General features: G+C 53.1%; 1 protein-coding gene across 6 annotated transcripts; it reads left to right on the forward strand.

Annotated features, from left to right (window-relative positions):
- The first annotated feature begins 1354 nt into the window (after positions 1-1354).
- On the forward strand, positions 1355-14568 carry LOC132344524 (melanoma antigen preferentially expressed in tumors-like). 6 transcript variants are annotated; one of them, XM_059884203.1, is made up of 7 exons: positions 1355-1575; positions 2117-2224; positions 7441-7671; positions 9059-9125; positions 10448-10770; positions 11050-11655; positions 12817-14567. In XM_059884203.1, exons 4-7 carry the CDS (start codon positions 9090-9092, stop codon positions 13391-13393), a joined length of 1542 nt encoding a protein of 513 aa, XP_059740186.1. In that variant the 5' UTR covers positions 1355-1575; positions 2117-2224; positions 7441-7671; positions 9059-9089; the 3' UTR covers positions 13394-14567. The 6 variants fall into 6 exon arrangements, with proteins under 6 accessions (XP_059740186.1, XP_059740188.1, XP_059740184.1 ...); XM_059884201.1 differs by lacking the exon at positions 7441-7671 and having other exon boundaries at positions 1356-1612; XM_059884200.1 differs by lacking the exon at positions 7441-7671 and having other exon boundaries at positions 1356-1575.
- The last annotated feature ends 7955 nt before the right edge of the window (positions 14569-22523 follow it).

Genomic DNA, 22523 nt, shown 5'->3' on the forward strand with positions numbered 1-22523 from the left:
AAGTCCTGAGACGGCCCCGTCCTGTCTCCTCGGTACCCCGCGGGAGACTGGGCCCGGGAACCCTGCACCCGCAGATACCAAAATCCATGGCTGCTCAAGTCCCTTATATGAAATGCTGTAGTCTTTGCATGTAACTTAAGGGGATGCTCCCGCAGGCTTTCAATCATCTCCACATTCCTTGTAATTCCTAATACAATGTCGATGCTGTGTAAACAGTTTCAAGTACAGTGTAAATGCTCTATTTATATAGTTGCCAGCAGGAGACAGGCTCCAGTTTTGCTATTAGACCTTTCTGGAATTTTTGGAAGAATATTTTTGATCCATGTATAGAGTCTGGTGCCTTCGGAACTCACAGAGTGCAGGGAGTGAGGGGCACCCCCAAGGGACAGCTGGGGGCTCTTTTGGACATTTTATCTCGGTCAGCATTTCCGAGTTAGATCGCAGGTCTACAAACAAAATGGTGCCTGCCAGTTCTCCTGCAGAGCTGAACAGGAGCGTTGGGGCCACCACGGGGAGACTGGGCAAAAGTGGGAGCTGGAGAAGGAAGTTTAAAACTCTCATGTCACTGAACTGAGTTTGAGATGTTTTCTTCTGTATAAAATAAGGGTGAGAATACTTATCTCAATGTTTCAGTCCATGAGTAAATCAAGTACTAATTTTGTCTTTTGAAAGAAATGGAATCATCACACCACTTGTCTGCAGAGAACACATTCCAAGACACCCAGTGGACATCTGTAACCTCACATAGTATCAAACCCTATATACACAATGTTTTTTCTATACAGACACACCTGTGATGCAGTGTGTTTAATCAAAGCACGGTAAGAGACTGGCAACTGAGTCATAGTAACAGCAAAGTGAAAGTGAAGTCACTCGGTCCTGGCTGACTCTTTGCGACCCCACGGACTGCAGCTTACTAGGCTCCTCTGTCCATGGGATTTGCCAGGCAAGAATTCTCGAATGGGCTACCATTTCCTTCTCCACAGGATCTTCCCGGCCCAGGGATGGAACCCGCAGCCTCCAGAATTGCAGTCAGACACTTGAACATCTGAGCCACCAGGGAAAGCATCATTTACCCGGAGTCACGCACACCTATGCCATTCCGAACCCCCTCAACCCACACCCCCGCCATCCACACCCCCCAATCCCCCAACCCCTCACCCCCCCACCCCCCGCCCACCACTCCTAACCCCCCCCAATCCTAACCCCCGCCCCTCACCCCCCCACAGCCCACCCACCCCTCCTCTTCCCCCACCCCTCCCCGCCTTCCCCCCCTCCACAACAACACTGAACCCACCCATCCTCGCACCTCCCCACGCCCAGCACGCCACCCTAATGCTCCTCCTCCAGCCATTCTGGTGGGCGTTGCCACAGGCACCACGCCTCCCCATCTCTTTGGCCCCTCCAGGCCTCTTCTGGAACTCCGGGAGACCCAAGTCGCTATACCAAGATCTCGCGAGATTTGCTCCGGGAGGAAACAGGAGCCGGGATTGGTTGGGCCACACTGCTGAGTCACCGCTTCTCTCTCCTCAACGTTCAGCAGGGATCACGTGGAGAGGCGCGGCTGCACAAACCGTAAGTTCCCGCCTCGGGTTCCCGGCTTTCCCTCAAGGTGAGCTTAAGCTAGTCCCTTGTTCGCCCCCACAGACCCGCAGTTCTCTTTGCTGCCCTAAAAGGAGTTATGGGACCGCGGGCTGGAGTGAAGGCTGAAGCGGGGGAGGAGCCAGCCGGGGCCACGTGCTCCAGAAAGAGGCCGCGGGACCCGCGCTGTGGACGCAATAATGCAGCGAACCACGGTCTGCCGCCGCTTGGCACTGGACGTGGGGTCCCCTCTGGAGGTGCCAGGGCGTGGTGGGCCGAGCAAGCGGCCGAAATGGGGCTGCGGGATGGTGGTCAGTGTCCTTAGAGGAAGGGCCCTTTGACCCGAGCAGCAGCTCGGGGCTTCCATTGTCCGCTGGTCCGGCCCTGGAGAAATTGCTCAGATTTGGAGATGAGGAGACGCGCAGTCACATGGCGGGGTTGGCCCTCCGGTTTTCAGTGTCTCCTCAGGCTTCCTCAAGACGCATGTTGACGTACCGTCGTCTTACTTATGGAGCATTTTGGTTCTTGCTCTCAGGCTCCGGTGGACACGGGTGACTGAGAGGACAGGAGACCAGGGAAACCAGGTGTGTGAGGGCCTGAGGCCATTGTGAGCTGAACCAGTGCGGGGGGAAGTCATCTTGAGGTAAGCTGATCGATCCCCTTGGCCACCTCTGGTGCCCACTCCGTTCTGGTCATCTTGGAGCTGGGTAGCATCTGGGGCCTGAGGCCCTCAGGGCAGGAGGAGGATGAGCACCGTTTAGTTTCCCAAGGCATTTTCCTAAGAGAGCTTTGGTCCTGCTGTTGTGTTGGAAGAGGCAGCTTCGGCGAGTTGGGGCCCCATTCGCGAAGCCACGGTGAGGTTCCGAAACTGTGCTTGGGAGGCGGGTTTCAGACGCCAGACACTGGGCCCCTTTGTGGTATTGGGCAAAGGCTGGGTGGCGAGCCTTCTCTGTAAGTGTGGGTCCCCTGGGAGTGAGGTGCTCCTGGAAAGCAAGCACTCAGGCAGTAGAGTGAGTCCTCCAGCTGCAGCTGGAGGAGGCCAGTGGCCAGACGTGAAATGGAGAGAGACCCCGTAGGGCGAGGACGACATTATGCCCTGGGGGTGCTGGGTAGGCCTTGGGCGCCACTGACCCAAGGGCGACCCAGCACACCTGGCTGTAACCCCCAGTATCACTGCTGACTCCAGAGTAGTACACGTGGACCCTCGGTCCCAGAGCTGCAGACTCTTGAGTGTCTGGGTCAGGACCGACTGGGGCCAGGACCCTGAGAGGAGGAAGCTGTGGAAGGAGGAGAGGTCCAGGTCATGAATCCAGGGGAGTTCAGGGCAGGGGGAGAAAAGGGCCAGGCTGGGGCTGCCAGCCAGTCCCTTTCCTGTGCAGACAGAGTGTGATCAGAGCCCAGGCCACGGCAAAGAGTCCCAGAGCTCTGCTTCTGCAGTCCCGGCACCGGACCAGGGTTCCCACACCCTTCATATCTCCTGCCTCACCAGTGGGAGAGGTCTCTGTGCACAGCTGCTCCCCAGATCCTGCCGGTGACACCCCATCAGTGAATCTGCCTACTTGGCCCTGTGCAGGGCAGGCAGTACTGGGAGGTTTCCTGCTGGGAGATGGCCTGAGCCTGAGCCCTTGGGGGACAGCTGTTGAACTGAGGTAAGGTGTAAATCTAGGCCTCTCTGGATTTGTCCCCGAATATTGCACCATTGCCCCATCCTCCTGGATGCCCCGGCAGTACCCTCAGACCCGCTGAGTCCCTAGGCTGTGGTGGATCACGTCCCCTGAAGGGAGGCTCCTGTTCTCTGCTCTAGTAGTCCCTAAGCTTTTCACTGCCCACAAACAGAGTAGGGTATTCCAGTCCTCAGAGAGGTTCCTGGGCACACTGCCCCACCAGATAGGCCCAGGGATGGCTTAGAGAGACCTGGACCTGGCCAGAGGCATCATTCCCGTGTCCGTCTCCGTGGCCCCCTCTGTGACCCTCTCCTGAGCCCCAGCCCTTGCGTGTGAAAAGGAAAAAGGAAACAGCTGATGCTGTTTCAGCGTCACTGAGGTGAGGAAAGTGAAACACTTGGTGATTTAAATTCTGCCGGATAGGAGGTTTTGTCAGTTTGATTGAGAATCCAGCTTCAGGCTCTGAGTCCCCATCCCCTACACAAACTTAAATAAAGAGCCTGTTGGTGATAAAAGAAATGAAGATATCTCAGAGGCAAAGATGCCAGCAAATATTGCTTCACTTGGCAGTGATAAAGAAACTCGGAGATAGTATCAGGCCTGAAAGCACAAAGAATGAGCCGGTGAAGCAGATCCAGGCTTAGGAAGTAGGGTGACAGTTGGCCAGGTGGTGCATAGGAAAGATGCTCACCCCCAGTTGTAAGTTATGTGCTGAGAAGAAAGGAAGCAGAGTCAAGAGGACTCCTTGCTGACGTGTTTGCAAAGAAATGAAACACTTTAATTCTCAATGCTTAAGATGGCAGAGTAGTAAAAAAAAAAAAAAAAAAAAAGCTTTACTATTGTTGATTCTCTAAACATTTACAACCAGTGAATCCTAAAGGAGATCAACCCTGAATATTCTTTGGAAGGGCTGATGTTGAAGCTGAAGCTCCAAAACGTTGGCCACCTGATGCGAATCTGTCTGTTTGGAAAGAACTCTGACGCTAGGAAGGATGGAAGACAAGAGGAGAAGGGGATGACAGAGGACGAAATGGATGGATGGCATCCCTGACTCAATAGACATGAGTTTGAGCAATGTCTGGGAGACAGTGAAGGACAGGGAATATTTGTGTGCTAAGGTTCACAGGGTCGCAAAGAGTCAGACAGGACTGAGTGACTGAACAACAACAAAGGTGTCACACAGTTCAGTTAGTGCAACAGGGTTCTTAACGTGAAAAAAAAAACAAAGAAAAACATGGAATGGCCATGGAAAAATATCATGATTGTGCTTAGATTATGAAGGTTGGCTTTGCAGTTTCAGCTAGAGTGGTCACCCCGGTGGGCCTGCTCCAGGGTACAGATCAGGTTTGCCAGTCATTACTTTTGAGGCTTGCTTGCCTTTCGTTTGTTCAGACACCCTGAGTGGAAGATCATGCCTTTGTTTCTCTTTTTTTTCCCAGTCTTACTGAGATATGAGTAGAATTGTCTCATAGCCCTGGGTAAGTTTAAGGGGTTCAGCATCATGAGTCCACTTACATCCATCCTGCAGTGATGAGTGCGGGGAGTCTAGTGAACGTTCAGCATTTCATTTGGATTCAAAATTAAATAGAGAAAAGTACTTTTTTGGATGAGAACTCTTAGGGCTCACTCTGTTCACTTTTATATCCAACAGAAAACAGCATTAGTTATACTTGTGTTGTATGTCACCTCCTCATACGTACTCCTAGCTAGAGGATGAACATGATCGTTTCACGAGCTGTCCTTCTCAGTCGCTGAGAATGATGTCCCTGCCCCCCGCCACCAGCCACTTTGTGAATATTAGAAACAGCCCCTCCCAGGCTGCCCGCACCCACTTCTGTCTGAGCCTCTCTCATGTGTGTGTCCAGTCTCAGTGCTCCCTCCGAGTGCCCTTGGAAGTAGGAAGTGGGTACAGCCGCTGACATCTCCCCTAGGCAAAGAGAAACAGAGTCGGACCCTGTGAAACCATGAGGTTTGGTTTTCAGGGCTCCAGTGAGCTCTGGCACCACAGCCCTTCATGTCTCCGGATGGAACAAATATCCCCAGGTCATTCACCTTAACACTTAAGTAAATAAACAATCGTCGGAGCAGAGGTATAGAATTGATACAGGATATGAAGACAGGAGGCAGTTTTCTGAAACGGGTTAACGGGGGGTATCCTGTACTGCACATTAGTGAGGTCTCCTTTGTGTGCAGTTGGGAAGATCCCCTGGAGTGGCAAATGGCAGGCCACTCCCGTATTTTTGCCTAGAGAATCCCATGGACAGAGGAGCCTGGTGGGCCACAGTCCGTGGGGTCCCAAGAAGTCCGACACGACTGAGCGGTTACTGCTTAATACTAGGAAGAAATTGGGCGAGAAGCGAAGTGTTAGAACGGAAGGGATTTATTGAGAGTAGGACACTTGGAAGGTTCCCAAGCGTTGTGTTGCCCTAAGTACTCAGTTACACTTACACCATCAGAGGAAGAGGGGAAGGGGGCGAAGATCTTCTTTTTCTTGAGTAGACAGCACGTTTCTATCATCAGTGCCTCCCCCAGGTAGGGCAGGGAAGTTTCCTTGTCCCTTTCTATGTGGTCAGGCTAGGACTATCATAGTTCAGTTCAGTTCAGTTGCTCAGTCGTATGCCACTCTTTGCGACCCCGTGGACCGCAGCACCCTAGACTTCCCTGTCACGTTACTTGGGAAAACTGTTTTCGGGTCTCAGGACAATGCAGGTCTTTGATTTGAAAAAGGCACCTTTCCGTAGGTGATTGTGTTTGGTTTGTCCAGGGCCTGTTTTGGGGAGTCATTACCTTGATGACCACTGGGCAGGTTGTAGGTCTTGTTTTCGGCTATCGTTGTATTGTTCGGGGACGCATTCTGGCCAGAACGTGTCTTGTCTTGGGGGCCCAAGAGCATGTTGTGGGGGTTATTGACTCACGGAGCTCACTCGGCAGGGTGCAAGTCTCAGGCCAGCACTGTTTTATGGTTTTGGGCCATGTCTCACGCTTGTGTTGCATGGTTTTGTTGCTAAGCAAGTTCGCTTGATTAAAGCAAGCCAAGGTGGCTTTGATGCCAGGCGACTTTGTTTTGCTCTAGGAATCGAGGAAGCCTACGTGTTTCAGAATTTTCCCGTTACTTCCTTGAGTGTCATTCGTCTTATTGTGGTCTCGCAAAACCCTGTAAAGTTTCTTCTCTTATGTACAGTTCCCTCGTGGAGTATCGAGCCAACTGTCTGATCATTCTGTTGTATTATTCCACTACTATCTACCAGCTGGGGATGCTCCCCCCGCCCCCAAGCGCAGGCCGCAGCGCCCTCAGTGATCCCGACACCGCTCGAGCAAATGAGATACAGCTCTGAGAGCCGGGAGACCAGGCCCCTAGTTCTGCTGCCTGGAGCGGACCCTCACCCTCCCATCCCCCGCCCACTCCACCCTACTGCTGCTTTGCCTGTAGAAGCACCAGGCTGAGGAGTAACTGGCTAGAGGTAGGGTGACCTGGACCTCTGGCAAGTCTTCACTGTGGAGGAAGAAGGAGGGAGCCTCTTTTGTTTAGGTCTAGATGTCATTGAATCCGTCTTGCCAAGCACAGGAAGAGGCAGAGGGGGCTCATAGAAAGGGTAGACCTTTCCAGGGTAAGAAGAGATCCAGCTGCAGAGCGGAGGGAGGGCAGACCTACTGGAACTGCAGGTGGGATGTCGTCTGCTGGAGGCTGGGTCCGCAGGGCTTCTGTCAGTCTGGGGCCTCTGAGGACCAACCAGGCTGTGGTCTTCATCCAGAAGCCAGGGAGGGTCATCTTCCAGCATTTCTAGTGCCTCTTTGGGCACAGAGGCATTCCAAAGACCCCCGAGGAAGGCCCTGGGGAGCCGACGGTTTGCCGTCGCAGAAGGAATTGTGCAGCTAGAGAGGGAATGAGCTCTTCCCAACCCCGAAACGAGCTCCGAGGCCGCACCAGCCTGTGAGGTAGAACTGTCCGCCAGGTTGACTCACGCCTCGGTCCCTGGGAGTCGTCCTGGGCCGACCTGACGCTGGGCAGGGAGATCCCGTCTTCATGCCGATGAGCCCCTGGTGCTTCTGTGTCCAGTGAGTCCCCTGCCCAAACGGACTCTGTGGAGCTGGAGGTGGACAGAGGCCTGTCCCCTGCCTGGCCCGGAGAGACTTTCTGGCTGATACTTGCCGTTTTTAGATCATTTGAAGACAGTGGTCCCTCCTGCGTCCTTAGATCTCCTGGATGTTGAGTTCCCGTGGAAACATCCCAAGCCTAGTCCTCTGCTGTTGGCTGTCTGCCCAAGTGCCCGTGAAGTCGGCCAGCTCTCCCTCATGTACAGTGGGGCAGATGCGTCCATCCATCCATCTTCGCCCAGGGGGGTCTTCCGGTTCCTCCTCCGTGGAGCGTGACAGCGTCCTGCCTTGGCTGTCTCGGGCTCTTTCCAGGCTGGAAAGAAAACCAGGGGTGAGCTTCGGCTTCTCTCTGAAGGTTATTTGAGGAAGTGGGGGAGAGTGCCAGGGTCGTCACGGCTGCTCCTTAATCAGGGACTTGATGATTCTCTTGGTTGCGAGGCTTGAGCTCCTGCAGCTGCTTGGTCCAGGTGATTGCTGGAAGGCAAAATGCCCACTAGGCACATTGCAGCTTGACCCTGTTTTAGGGTTTTAGCTCTATTTAAGGGGCAGACACATCTCTGGCTGCTGATGGGGATGGTAGGAATTTGGTGAGTGCCATCTCTAGGAAGTTACCAAACTGCAGCGTGTCCTTCAGGGAAGGCCACCTTCTGGCCCTCCAAACAGAAGAACTGTTGCGGCATCACAAGGCCGAGGGTGGAGAGGTTCCGTCCGTCTGTGTTCTGAGACCGCAGCAGAACCAGCGTGTCCGCGAGCCCAGCAGGGGCTGCACCCCAGACCCTCTGATGCAGGCTTTGCACCCCCCTGGGCAGAAAGTCCGTGTTGCTCCCTGTGCTTAATGCAGAGCAGAGGACAAAGGGAATTGTATTTGTGGGCTTCGAGTTGAGCTCCCATCAGAATCTGTGTAGGTGAGAGCCTTAGAGGAGGGAGGGAGAGGGGTGAGGGGTGGGGGTTTCGAAGGCGCTTTGCATTCCTTGTTCACTGGCACTGAGGGAACGTCAGGTTACCCCCCTGCTCTTGGGAGGGAGGCTTTGAAGTTCGTGGTGAAGGTACAGGTCGCTGGACAGAGCCCAGGCTGGGATGTGCATGGGGACGCCTGAGCCTCGTCTTGCCGCCGTTTGCTGACACAGAATGTGTCCTTGGCCCACGTTTTATTTCCTTTCAGGAGAGCCCACGACCCTAAGCCCTCAGTGGCTTTCAGGCAGAAGAAGGCGCGTCCCGGGTTTGGCCAGCCGAAAGGGACGCGTCACATTCCTAAATTTAATCTCCTGGCTTCAGGGAGGAAATGGTCTTTGCCTCCAGGGAGGGAGGCAGCGTGGATCTTGGGTTTGCCTTGGGTTTAAGGGATCCACCTGGTCCCTTTGTAGCCACTCCCTCTGCTGGCAATTTGTCAAGCCCAGCCTAAGAGAAGTCGCTGAATTCCTGGAAACGCAACACACGGGACTTGGCTGCTTCCCTTGGTTTCACTCCAAATGTCTGGTCCCTCTGTTCTCCTGGCCAGCTCCTAGGTGTCATTTTGACCTGACCGGTTCCAGGGAAGCCTGGACCCTCAAAAGCTGGAGGACCCACCATCCCTCCATTACACCTCTGTTCCCCCGTGAACGAGCACACGTGTCACGTGTCGCTGTGTGGCGTAATATGATGTGTAAGCGACGGTGTGACACTCGGGAGTCTTACTCTGTCTCTTTTTCTTCTGGGGCGACACCACCGTCCGCACAAAGCTGTCTGAACGTGAACATTTGGGTGATTTTGATGTGGCCCAAACTCCCCCAACGAACGTACCTTCAGGTTGGTTTTCCTCTTTGATATTTTGCTTCTGTGAACAGACAGAGGATCCCATCAGTTGTATGTAGTGAGAAAGTAAACGCCCCACTCAGCCTTTAGCTGGACGGAGATCTAGTAGTAAGATAGCACTTGAGCCGGGAATGGACGTTTCGGCCAGAATCTCAAAAGCGTGCCCTGGAAGGAGAAGACGGTCTCAGGGCTGAGCGCACTGCTCCACGCTGGAGCCTCAGGTTCTGACAGCTGTACCTGCCGGGGTATTCATGGCACAGGCGACACAGGCCACGATCCTGTAGAGAATTTTCTTTGCCTTTCCATTCACCTTGGCAGTTGCACACTTTGCTTTTGCTCCTGCGTGCAGTTTTACGTTTGTCCCAGACTGGTTTCTTCTCTGATTTCCGCCACTTTTACAGACGGTCAAGAACATTTCTTAACCAAGTAGAATTTGGTGGCGGGAGGGATGGGGTAGGACGGGGTGATCGTGAGGGCATGGGTCCGCACCCGACTGCATCTGGGGTCCTAGTTCCCTGGTAAGGATAGAACTCGTGGCCCTGCCGTGAAAGCACCGAGTCCTCCTCACTGAACAGCCAGGGACATTCCTGGAATTGCTTTAACGCAAGACGTCTCATTCGGAGGAGTTTTTGAGTGACGTTGTACACTTGAGTGTGTGAGCAGTGATTATAGTTCATACCAATTTACGGTTTTGTGAATTTACTAGCTTAAAGGGTTCTGGGAGTTTCTTTTTGTTTTAAAAGGTCGAAACTCTTCTCTAAGTCCGTGGAATACCAAAACCAAAATCTGTAGAATATTTTAAAGAGTGCAGGCTTTGTTCAGAATGTGAGCGCTTTGCTCCACTGAACCGAACGGTAGTAAGATTTGTAGAAGAGACGCAGAGTGAAAGGCACGTCTTTTTATCGAGTGACATGACAGCACCCATCGCGTGAGTTACTGGCTGGAGTTTAGAGACAGGCCGTGTTGGGCTAAACTCCTTATTGCTGTTTTCAGCCCTTGGGTAATAATCAGAAGCTTTCTCTGAAGAGAGTGGGGTCAGCTGTCAGACTCCTAGGTATCTGCCGGCCAGCAGGGCTGGGATCAAATGCAGCAGCCAGTAGATACGGGATGGGGCAAGAGGTCACCTTGTCCCTTTGTTGCTGCCGGGAGAGAGGCTCGTCCTGGTGCCAGCGGGGGCCAGAGCTGTGACTTGGTGGCCAGAAGATGTGTCTGACCCTGCCTTGGGTTCCGTGAGGGTGGAGGGACAGCAGGGTCTCCCCGGTTCCTTGGCCGGAGAAGGACCCGCCCCCACCCCTCGCTCTCTGACATCCCCCCAGGACTGGTTCCGGAGTAGGTGCTTCAGGATGGGCGTCTGGGCGCCCCCCCGCCGACTCCTGGAGCTGGCCGGCCAGAGCCTGCTGCAGAACGAGGCCTTGGCCGTCGCGGCCCTGGAGGAGCTGCCCGTGGAGCTCTTCCCTCCGCTGTTTACGGCGGCCTTTGCCGGGAGGCACACCCATGCCGTGAAGGCGATGGTGCAGGCCTGGCCCTTTGCCTGCCTCCCTCTGGGCGCCCTGATGAAGGACCACGAGCCTCATCTGGAGACCTTCCAGGCTGCACTCGACGGCCTGGACCTCCTGCTTGCTGAGGAGGTCCGCCCCAGGTAAGGTCGACCTGGCAGACTGGTGGGGCCTGGGGGTGTGAGCAAGATGCAGCCAGGCCAGGAGGATGACCTGGGAACAGGCGTTCGGGGGGAGAGGACTGGTTGAGGGGACAAAAGGCACGTGGTTCCCGCCCCGCCCCCCCGCAGTGTGCCTTAAAGCGGGGACCAAGGCGGGCCCGGCAGCCAGAGGATCTGTGGCGTGTGGAGTGCAGCGCCCTCGCGGGGTCCTGGTGCCCGTCGGCCCCTGCGCAGCTCAGTGTGTCCCCCTCGGCCCCGCAGGCGGTGGAAGCTGCAGGTGCTGGACTTGCGCCGCAACGCCCACCAGGACTTCTGGACCCTGTGGTGTGGCATCAAGGCCAGCGTGTGCTCGCTGCTGGAGCCCGAGCCGGCCCAGCCCATGCAGAAGGCGCGCAGGGTGGAGGCGCAGGCGGGGCTGAAGCCGGCGCGGGCCCCTGTGGAGGTGCTGGTCGACCTGTGCCTCAAGGAGGACACGCTGGTCGAGACCCTCAGCTACCTGTTGAAGAAGGCCAAGCAGAGGAGGAGCCTGCTGCACCTGCGCTGCCAGAAGCTGAGAATCTTCACCGTCCCCGTGCAGAGCATCAGGAGGATCCTGAAGCTGGTGCAGCTGGACTCCATCCAGGACCTGGAGGTGAACTGCACCTGGAAGCTGGCCACGCTGGGCAGGTTCCTGCCGCACCTGGGCCGGATGGGCAACCTGCGCCGGCTGCTGCTGTCGCGCGTGCGCCTGTTGCCGCACACCGCCCCCGCCCGGGAGGCGCACTGCGTCCGCCAGCTCACCGCCCAGTTCCTGAACCTGCCCCACCTGCAGGAGCTCTCCCTGGACTCCATCTCCTTCCTCGAGGGCCGCCTGCACCAGGTGCTCAGGTGAGGCGTGGCGCCAGGTCCGCAGACCAGAACCGGCCTGTCTCGTTTCGTGGCCGCTGGGGACATTGCCAGGGTGCACGGGTCGCTGGGAAGTCCTCAGGGTGCCGCCGCTCTGTCCGCGGGCGTCTGGTCAGGTCACCTCCCTGGTCAGGGTCAGAGGCGTGGCCTGGGTTAGACGTTGTCAAAGGGGACTTCTTGCTGGCCGTGCACATAGTCGGGGTCAGGTGTGACGCCCTTGGGCGTTCTTTCCGAGAGAGCGCTGTCTTAGCGGAGACGATGACAGAGAAGTCAGCGAGAAGGACGTCGGTCCATCAGGCGTGAGGTTAGAAGTCCGAAGCGCTGTCTCTCCCTCGCACCCGCCGCTTCTGTCCTGAGCTGGTTTAGGCTCCAGGTGAGCTTTGGGAAGTGGGTGATTCTGGAGATGACAAGGAGGGATCAGGCGGGGAAAATTGTGGCTCCTAAGCAGTCCAGAGAAGAGAAAAGGTCCCACGAGCATCATTGTTGAAGTGGCTCCATTCTCTTCCAGTCCAAATGACAAGCATTATTTTCCTTTCCGACTTCTGAATACGTAGGAAATCCTCAGTATCAGGTTGTCGCTCTGCCTTGAACACAGTGATAAAAGCTGAGAGGATGCAGCCTAGTGTGGCCATATGAATGAGTTGCATTGATTCTCTTTGTGGCAGCTGCAGAGTCCAAGCATTAGCGGTAAATATGTTCACTGGGAAACCAGAAAAAGGAAAGAAGAAAAAAAAGGAGATGGACTTTCTGGGAACCGTCCAGGGGATATTCGGCCAGTGATGGTGTGGAACCCCAGCCCACGTCCACTGCATCCAGCCTGCTGTCGCATTCAACTAGTCGTGTCTTGTAAAACCACCCTAATTCCTGCTACCCCAATACTAATAAGCTGACGTAGGCAAATAACATTTGTTTCCTGTTTGTTTCCCACACGGAAAATAGTTCATCATTTTGTGCAGGGGGAGGTCATACCCCAGTGAGCATGACCTTCCCCCCGGAAGAGCCCCTGCCTTCCCGTCAAGAAGGGGAGAGGCCAGCCCCGAGCCAGTGAGATGCCCTGCGTTGCGGTGAAACAGGCCTCTCCTCCCCACGTCCTTCGGCCCGCCACCTCTGCCCCTGGGACTGACTGCCCTGTGTCTCCCCCAGGTGCCTGAAGACCCCTCTGGAGACCCTGTGCATCAGCAACTGCCTGATTTCGGAGTCAGACCTGACGTACCTGTCGCAGTGCCCAAGCGTCAGCCTCCTGAAGGACCTGGGGCTCAGCGGGGTCAACCTGACCAGCCTCAGCCTGGAGCCCCTGCAGGTCCTGATCGAGAGGACCTCGGCCACCCTGCAGGACCTGGACCTGGACGAGTGCGGCATCATGGACTCCCAGTTCAGCGCCCTCCTGCCCTCCCTGAGCCGCTGCTCCCAGCTCACCACCTTCCGCTTCTGCGGCAACCCCGTCTCCATGTCCGTGCTGGAGAGCCTGCTGCAGCACACCGTGGGGCTGAGCAAGCTGAGTCTGGTGCTGTACCCCGCACCCCTGGAGAGCTATGAGGATGTGCGCGGCACCCTGCACCCGGGCCTCCTGGCTCAGCTGCACGCCCGGCTCAGGCAGCTGGTGCGCACGTCTGGGCGGGCCAGCACGGTCTGGTTCAGCTCCAACACCTGTCCCCACTGCGGTGACGAGATCTTCTACGGCATCTGGCCCATCCTGTGCCCCTGCTACATGCCCGCCTAGCGCAGGTCACGAGTTGCAGGCTTTGTCCCTGGCACCGGGACACTGCCACCCAGACCTCAGTGCATCTAGAAGGAAGACAAACCACAGTTTCAGACAGTTGTTCAGTGCATGGGGGAAAAGGAAAGGTGATATAGAGTGGGCGGGGAGGGAGGGGTTGGTGGTATTCTTTGGAGAGATGTGCTCTGACCAAGTTGGAAATGTGAATCTGAACTCTGGAGGCGGGGTTTTGGGCTTGGGAGGTTGTTGGCGTCATTACCCCCGTGTTGGATTGTTAACAGAGAAATAGAGGGAAGTTCAGTGTGAATCATTTGGGGTCCTCTGTCATCTGTGTCCATGATTTTCCCCTTTAAACTCGTGAGTCTTCCTGTTGGTGGTTAAATAAAAGGGCCTGAGCGTGAGTGGGGCCTAGATGCGCTCCGATAGGCAAGGATCGGCTACAGGAGTTCAGGGCCCTGTTTGCCCACTCCGTGTGGTTCTCATTTCCAGGGCATCCACGTCCTCACTCGTTTCGGAGGCTGTTCGATCTGTCGTCATAATACGAGGTGCGTCCTCAGGGCCTGCAACGAACTAAGTGTCCAGGAGCGAGCACCGCTGGAGGGGACCGTCTTCCCACGGGACCCTCGCTGCTAACCCCACCCAGGCCCTGGACTCCGGCATTTTCCCCGGTGGATCCAGCAGATGCCAAGCCTCCATCTCAGCCCCCGGGCGGTGCCAAGACGGGTTCACTGTGCAAAGTCAGGCCCGGGGTCCTGGGGGATATTCACCCTCAGACCATCTGGAGCCTCTGGGAGCCAGCAGCCCGTTCCCACTTTCCCACTGCTCCTCCGTATCTGCCACTTTGGGACTCCGTGGACCGTAGGCAGCCGGGCTTCTCTGCCCAATGCATTCTACAGGCGAGAATACTGCAGTGGGTAGCCAGCCGTCCTCTTTTCCAGGACATCTCCCCGACCCAGGGATTGAACTTGGGTCTCCCGCCCCCCACCACTCATATTCCTTTCCTGGCTGCAGACCCAAACGCCTTCCAGTACATTCATCTGCTCTCAAGCCATCGACACAAAGCTGCTGTCCTCCTTCCTGGAAACCTTCCCTGCAGAAGAGGTTGAACTCATGTCCTCTGCTTCTTCGTAACCTAACATGGGAAGGCTTTTCTGTACATCTGTTGATAAGCTTCAGTGTGTTCTGCTGGACAACAGTGGTTTCTCTTCCTTCTTTTTTTTTTTTTTCCACATAAAACACATACTCCCCTTCACATGCAGGGTGGTTTGAGCACAGGCCTCGCTCTGTTCTCACGGGGTTCTGTCCCTCACAGTCTAGGAGAGAAGTAAGAGAAATCGGGGCCAGAAAGAGTTGGGCGGGGACCTTTAGCAGCAGTGGTCTGCAAGACGTGGTCCACAGGAGCAGGCTGCATCCTGGAAAATCTGGGCCGGTGGGCATTTGTTGATGGGTGGGAGTCACCTGGGAGCTGAGTCATCACCTGCATACCCCCTACCTGTCCTTGAAGTGAGCCCTCTCTAGGGACCCCGATGTAAAGAATGTGTTAAAAGTACTAAGGTGGCCACCAGAAATAGCACAGACTTAAACAAGAGGAAGCGTTTTTCTCCCGGTTCTGGAGGCCGGAAATGTAGGATCAAGGTGTTGACAGTGTGGTGCCTCCGCAGGTCTCTTTCTTTGATGTGCAGACAGCTGCATTCTCGTGTCCTCCTGTCTCTTCATGTCCAATCATGCTTGACGTCTTCTTGAGTGTCCTAATTTCCTCTTTTGTTTGTTTGTTTGTTTGTTTGTTTGTTTGATTTCCTGGGCGAGGTGCTTTGCTTCTGGGTCTTAGTTGCAGACCAGGGATTGACTTTGGGTCCTTGGCAGTGAAAGCTCTGAGCCCTAACCCCTGGCTTGCCAGGGGTCGTCCTCTCTCTTCTTATATAGACAACCATCAGATTGGACTAGGGCTCACCCTGGTGACCTCGTTTGAACTTCATCACCTCGTTAACGATACCATCTCCAAATACGGTAACATTCCAAAGTGTTGGGGGTTAGGACTTCTACAGATAGTTTTCAAACATGTATTGCTTTATTTGACTGCACCCGGTGTTAGTTGTGGCAGGTGGGGTCTTCGGTCTTCCGGGCAGCACGTGGGATCTAGTTCCCTGACCAGGGACCGCAGCCCAGGCCCCTGCACTGGGAGTGCAGGGTCTTAGCCACTGGACCATTGTGAAAGTCCCCTCAACATATGGATTTTGCAGGACACAATGAAGCCCCAAACAGGGTTGATGGTAGGGTGATTTGCCCGGCTACACATTTGCACCCTACCTGCTCCTGAGAAAAATCTGAGACCTTTAATAACGTTGACTCCCTGGTCCCAATTGTGGAGATACTGATTCTGTGGGTGTGGAGTAAGATCGGCAGAAGCAACCAGAGCATCAGTACTTTGCAAAAGCTCTCTGGGGCTCGCTGTTTAATGTGGACACCTTAAGCAGCCCGGGCAGCACCTGGAGTTGTGAGAAACTCAGACTCTCAGGCCCTAAGTGCAACCGTTGGACGAGAATGTGTTTTTGCACAAGATACTTAGGCAATTCCTTAGATTCCCTGAGGCTTAAGAAGCACAGCCCGGGAGATTTGAGAGCGTGGCCCAAACCGAGAAGTTTGGATCCGGATCTCTGGGCTTTGCTCATACCCTACCTTCCTTCAATACCAAGAACATCCCGAAGGCCCGAGAGAGGCTGCACGTGTCCTAGAATCTCGGAAGGGTGGTGGGGAGGATGAGGCTCCCAGCTCGAGCTACAGCATCTGATGGGTTTATTGAATTACCAATAACCCGCTCCTCCCAAGGCAGGTGCTCAGTGTGTCCCATAGAGAAAAAAATGAATCGCTTTCCCTCCACCCTCAGGGTGTCCTGAAGGCGTAGATTCTTGGGTATTTTAAACATGTGCTTATTGTGGTTTGGGCTCCCGTTGTGGCTCAGCTGGTAAAGAATCTGCCTGCAATGTGGGAGACCTAAGTTTGATCCCTGGGTTGGGAAGATCCCCTGGAGAGGGGAAAGGCTACCCACTCCAGTACTCTAGCTTGTAGGATTCCACGGACTGGATAGTCCACGCCGTCCACAAGGGTCGGACACCGTGGAGCGACTTTCAGCGTCACCCTTGTGGTTTAGTTGCTAAGTTGTGTCTGACTCTTTTGGGAGCCCGGAGACTGTAGCCTGCCAGGCTCCTCTGTCCATGGGATTTCCCAGGCAAGAATACTGGAGTGGTTTGTCCTTTCTTCCTCCAGGGCATCTTTCCGACCCAGAGAATGAACCCGGGTCTCCTGCATTAACAGGTGGATTCTTTGCTGCTGCGCCACCAGACATCAAACTTTCCCACAGTATTGGAGGGTTTTACTCCCTGGGACCCGCTTCACTTCAGAATCAAGGAGGGGGGCAAACATTGCCTTTTCAGATTCCCAGGCCCCCCCTCCTCTGGCAGTTTGAGTTTCTTAGTTCTGATATGCAGCCCTGGAATCTCAATGTTTAACAAGGTCCCAGGTGATTCTGAGATTTGAGCAATCTTTAGAAGCACACGAAAGTGAAAGTGTTAGTCATCCAGTTGTGTTCGACTCTTTGCAAACCCAAGGATCCTGGCTCCCCAGGCTCCTCTGTCCGTGGAATTCTCCAGGCAAGAATACTGGAGTGGACAGCCCTTCTCTTCTCCAGGAGATCTTCCCGACCCAGGGATCAAAGCCCGGTCTCCTGTACTGCAGGCAGATTTTTTTTTTTTTTTTTTTTACTGTCTGAGCCATCAGGGAAGCCCAGCAGCATAAATAGGGAGTCACAATTTTCCTTCCTATCCCCTAAGTTTGTGCAAGCCTTTTAAAATTGACATCGACTTTTTTTTTTTTTTTTGTCATAAGCCTAGGCACTGCAAAGGATGTAGTTTTTAGCATACAATAAAAATAAACCCTTTAAGTACATAAAACTAGGAATTCCCGGGCAAACCCGTGGGTAGTGCTCAATGCTTTCACTCTGGCGTCCTGGGTTCAGTCCCTGGTCAGGAAACTAAGATCCTGCAGCCAGTCTCATGGGATGTCCATAAATAAATAAAACTGTTAATGGCATGCTTTCAAATATATCCAGAAGAATGATGTAAACCGCATAGAGTTGTTTTATGTATTAATTTTTATTGACTTATTTGGCTGCCTCGGGTCTTAGTTGTGGCATGCGGGATCCTTTGTCCGTTCTACTGCCCTCTGGCATGTGGGATCTTAGTTCCTTAGAACCACGGATCAAACCCGCGTTCCCTGCATTGGAAGGCAGATTCTCAATCACTGGACCCCCAGGGAAGTCCCCAGCCTTGGGTTTTGATACTCACCAACTTTGGAGAAGGACATGGCAACCCACTCCGGCACTTTTGCCTGGAGAATTCCATGGTTAGAGGAGCCTGGCTGGCTACAGTCCATGGGGTCACAAAGAGTCAGACAGGACTGAGCAGCTAGGCACAGCACTCACCATCGACCATCTTGCTGCTAAGTCGCTTCAGTTGTGTTCGACTCTGTGCGACCCTATAGATGGAAGCCCACCAGGCTCCCCCGTCCCTGGGATTCTCCAGGCAAGAACACTGGAAGGGGCCGCCATTTCCTTCTTCAATGTGTGAAAGGGAAAAGTGAAAGTGAAGTCACTCAGTCGTGTCCGACTCGCAGCGACCCCATGGACTGCAGCCTACCAGGATCGGCCGCCATCCATGGGATTTTCCAGGCAAGAGTACCGGAGTGGGGTGCCATTGCCTTCTCCAACCAACCATCTTACAAGAGTATAAAACGAGCTCTTTCTAATGCTCAGGTGTTTATTCTTTTTTCTTGCTTCATTGAGATGTCATGGGCATATATTGTGTGAATTTAAGAGGAACACATGTTGATTTGATAAGAAAGGTATTTTTGATGTTATATCTGGGTAAAGCACTTGAGATCACGTTCATTAGCGAACTTCATTTGGGTTCTAATTCCGTGGCTCTGTTACCTTATAAGGACTGGAAATACACATATTTCTTCCCTGAAACCTTCCCTCCCCCTAAGAATCTGTGTGCAGAGGGCTGTAAAGGCAGTGGAAGGGAAAGCTTGAGATATAACCTAGGTGGCGCAAAGGGGAAGGAGAGAGAAGAGGGGGCTCGAGGGAGGAAGGGAGAAGGATGCGGACCAGGGTGTGAACTGACAGCCCTGACGTGGTTTAAGAAAGCATGAGCCCCTGCCTAAGAAAAGCTCCCGGGGTTCAGCAGGAAGATCCACAGTGAGGACAGCGGCAATCCAGGGGGTGCTGCGTCTTCAAGTGCAGATCACCTGGGAGTAGGCATGCTTCCTGTCCCCCTCACCCTGCCCACCACCCCAGCCACCACCCCAGCCCCTTGCTCCTGGAAGACAACAAGGGTTTCTTATTTGCCGCTGGAGAATTTTCTGGCATTGAAAGAGGACCCCTGCCTTTTTAGGTTCCTGACATCAGCCCGAGGTCTGTGGGAATCGCTGTGTGGACCACCTTCCCCTGCCCTTAAGCTACTGAACCCCAAATAAATAAAGATGCAGATTGAAATTGGAGATGAGGTGGTGGGCCGCTGGATGCCCGAGAGGCAAGTGGGGACTCTCACCACACTGATGTGGTGAGAAAACAGCCCCTGGCCGGGGCCCTGAAACCCCACCCATATTCATTCCTCTCTCTAGCAATTCGGTCCAAAGGTTTCTACTTGAAAGATCCTCTGGGGAAAAAGTGGTTCAGAAACCTGAGTGGAGCCTGGTTTGGATACTATGCATTGGATTAGAATGGGCTTTAAAAGGCTTGGAATCTCCTGATACAGCCTCACTGAGACAAGGCTTTTGGAGAGCCAGGTAGGACTTCCATGGACACAGGACACAGGACATGGTGCTGGTATTTCCAGGGAAATCTCTCTGTGAGGTGGAGACATAGACACTCCGGTTTCACCCTCCACTGAGGCTCAAGAGTGGGAAGTGTTTGCCCCCACTCAGTCAACTGGACTGATGAGCCATGGGGTTTGGAATGCTTCATTTTGGTCTCTGCAGCAATGAGCCTGTAAAATTTCTGCATAGTGGGCTAGAGCGTAGCCAGGCATTAAGAGCCATGGGGTCACTGCCATTAGCAGTGTGAAACAGCCTCGGGCAGCGGCAAAGGTTCACGGCTCTGTTCCAATAAAACTTTATTTGTGACCCTGAAATTTAGATATCCTCTAATTCTCACACCTCACAAATTATTCCTTGGTTTCCCCCCCAAATTACAAAAAATGTAAAAATGTGAAATGTATTTTTAAAAGTTAAAAAAAAAAAAAAAAAAAAACCTAAAACATAAAACTCATTCTTAGCTTGTTGGTGGGAGGAAAAGAAACCAAAAAACAGGAGGCAAGCCAGTTTGTCAATCTCTGTCTAATTGAATTACCAATAAATAACCTGCTCCTCCCAAGGCAGCTAGCATCCCATTAGTGACTTGTGACATGTATTTAGTAGGCTGGATTCTGCTTATGAAAAAATAAAAAATTTCATAAATCTAAGATGACATCAGCTGTAAGATACAACAGCATTCTTTTTTTTTTTTTTCACCACACACTTTTCCATGTGGGATCATAAATCCCTGACCAGGGACTGAACCAATGCCCCCTGGAATAGAAGTGAGGAGTCTTAAATATGGGATCATCAGTGAAGCCCCACAGCATTGTTCCTCATGCCAATATAAAATATATATTTACTGACATATGTATGGGTGTGCACTCAGTTGCTTCAGTCAGGTTTGACTCTCTGCAACCCTACGGACTGTAGCCGAGCAGACTCCTCCGTCCATAGGATTCTTCAGGCAGGAATACTGGAGTGGGTTGCCATGCCTTCCTCCAGGGGTCTTCCTGACCCAGAGATGGAACCTGCATCTCTTATGTCTTCTGCCTTGGCAGGAGGGTCCTTTACCTCTAGGGCCACCATTTACGCAAAGCCAAACAAACTATGATATGCCACTGATTAATTTAGAAAGATGGTAACAAAAACCCTGTGTACGAGACAGCAAGAGAGACACCCATGAATAGATCAGTCTGATGGACTCTGTGGGAGAGGGAGAGGGTGGGGAGATTTGGGAGAATAGCATTGAAACGTGTATAATATCATGTATGAAACGAGTCGCCAGTCCAGGTTCAATGCACGGTACTGGATGCTTGGGGCTGGTGCACTGGGACGACCCAGAGGGAGGGTAGGGGAGGGAGGAGGGAGGAGGGTTCAGGATGGGGAACGCGGGTATACCTGTGGCGGATTCATTTCGATATTTGGCAAAACTAATACAATATTGTAAAGTTTAAAAATAAAATAAAAGTTAAAAAAAAAAAAAACACACACACAAAAAACGTGATGGATCTGCCTTCAGAAATGGTCAAATGTAAACTTCAGAATGTCCCTTAATGGCAATGAAATGTGGTAATGTCATGGAAGCTATCAACAAATGTATTATATGGAGAGAAACTGTGTTGCAAACCTTTTATTTCAATGACCACCACCGCCCGTGTCCGCATCCAGCTACATGCTGGCTGACTTTCTCCCTTGCATGCTAATTTTAAATCACGAAGTTCTGGATTTCATGAAGTGCTTGGAGAAATCGCTTCTCAGCCTTCTGGCTAAGATCAAGTGTAAGTATCTGGGGAGCCAGGAGTAAGTGGGTCGAGGCTGTGGCACAGATAAACGATGGTGTTACTAACAGTTTCTGTGTATTTATGCAGCAGATAAATAAAACGGACGGATGCCACATGTTGTTCTAGAAACAAAAATACAATAACCCAATAGCTCTGGAGGTGAATATGGCATGTGAGTTGGGGGAGGCTGTGATTTCTGATATCACGGTCAGGGAAGCCTGGCAGAGAGACTGTGGACCTAGGCAGGTCAGGAGCTGGGTGGCGGTACTTGAGACAGCACCCCAGGCAGGGGGAGCAGCACAAGTCCTGAGACGGCCCCGTCCTCTCTCCTCGGTACCCCGCGGGAGACTGGGCCCGGGAACCCTGCACCCGCAGATACCAAAATCCATGGCTGCTCAAGTCCCTTATATGAAATGCTGTAGTCTTTGCATGTAACTTAAGGGGATGCTCCCGCAGGCTTTCAATCATCTCCACATTCCTTGTAATTCCTAATACAATGTCGATGCTGTGTAAACAGTTTCAAGTACAGTGTAAATGCTCTATTTATATAGTTGCCAGCAGGAGACAGGCTCCAGTTTTGCTATTAGACCTTTCTGGAATTTTTGGAAGAATATTTTTGATCCATGTATAGAGTCTGGTGCCTTCGGAACTCACAGAGTGCAGGGAGTGAGGGGCACCCCCAAGGGACAGCTGGGGGCTCTTTTGGACATTTTATCTCGGTCAGCCTTTCCGAGTGAGATCGCAGGTCGACAGACAAAATGGTGCCTGCCAGTTCTCCTGCAGAGCTGAAGAGGAGCGTTGGGGCCACCACGGGGAGACTAGGCAAAAGTGGGAGCTGGAGAAGGAAGTTTAAAACTCTCATGTCACTGAACTGAGTTTGAGATGTTTTCTTCTGTATAAAATAAGGGTGTGAATACTTATCTCAATGTTTCAGTCCATGAGTAAATCAAGTACTAATTTTGTCTTTTGAAAGAAATGGAATCATCACACCACTTGTCTGCAGAGAACACATTCCAAGACACCCAGTGGACATCTGTAACCTCACATAGTATCAAACCCTATATACACAATGTTTTTTCTATACAGACACACCTGTGATGCAGTGTGTTTAATCAAAGCACGGTAAGAGACTGGCAACTGAGTCATAGTAACAGCAAAGTGAAAGTGAAGTCACTCGGTCCTGGCTGACTCTTTGCGACCCCACGGACTGCAGCTTACTAGGCTCCTCTGTCCATGGGATTTGCCAGGCAAGAATTCTCGAATGGGCTACCATTTCCTTCTCCACAGGATCTTCCCGGCCCAGGGATGGAACCCGCAGCCTCCAGAATTGCAGTCAGACACTTGAACATCTGAGCCACCAGGGAAAGCATCATTTACCCGGAGTCACGCACACCTATGCCATTCCGAACCCCCTCAACCCACACCCCCGCCATCCACACCCCCCAATCCCCCAACCCCTCACCCCCCCACCCCCCGCCCACCACTCCTCCCCCCCCAATCCT

This window comes from Bos taurus, chromosome Y (genome assembly GCF_002263795.3).
Source record: "Bos taurus isolate L1 Dominette 01449 registration number 42190680 breed Hereford chromosome Y, ARS-UCD2.0, whole genome shotgun sequence".
Taxonomy (NCBI): Eukaryota; Metazoa; Chordata; class Mammalia; order Artiodactyla; family Bovidae; genus Bos; species Bos taurus.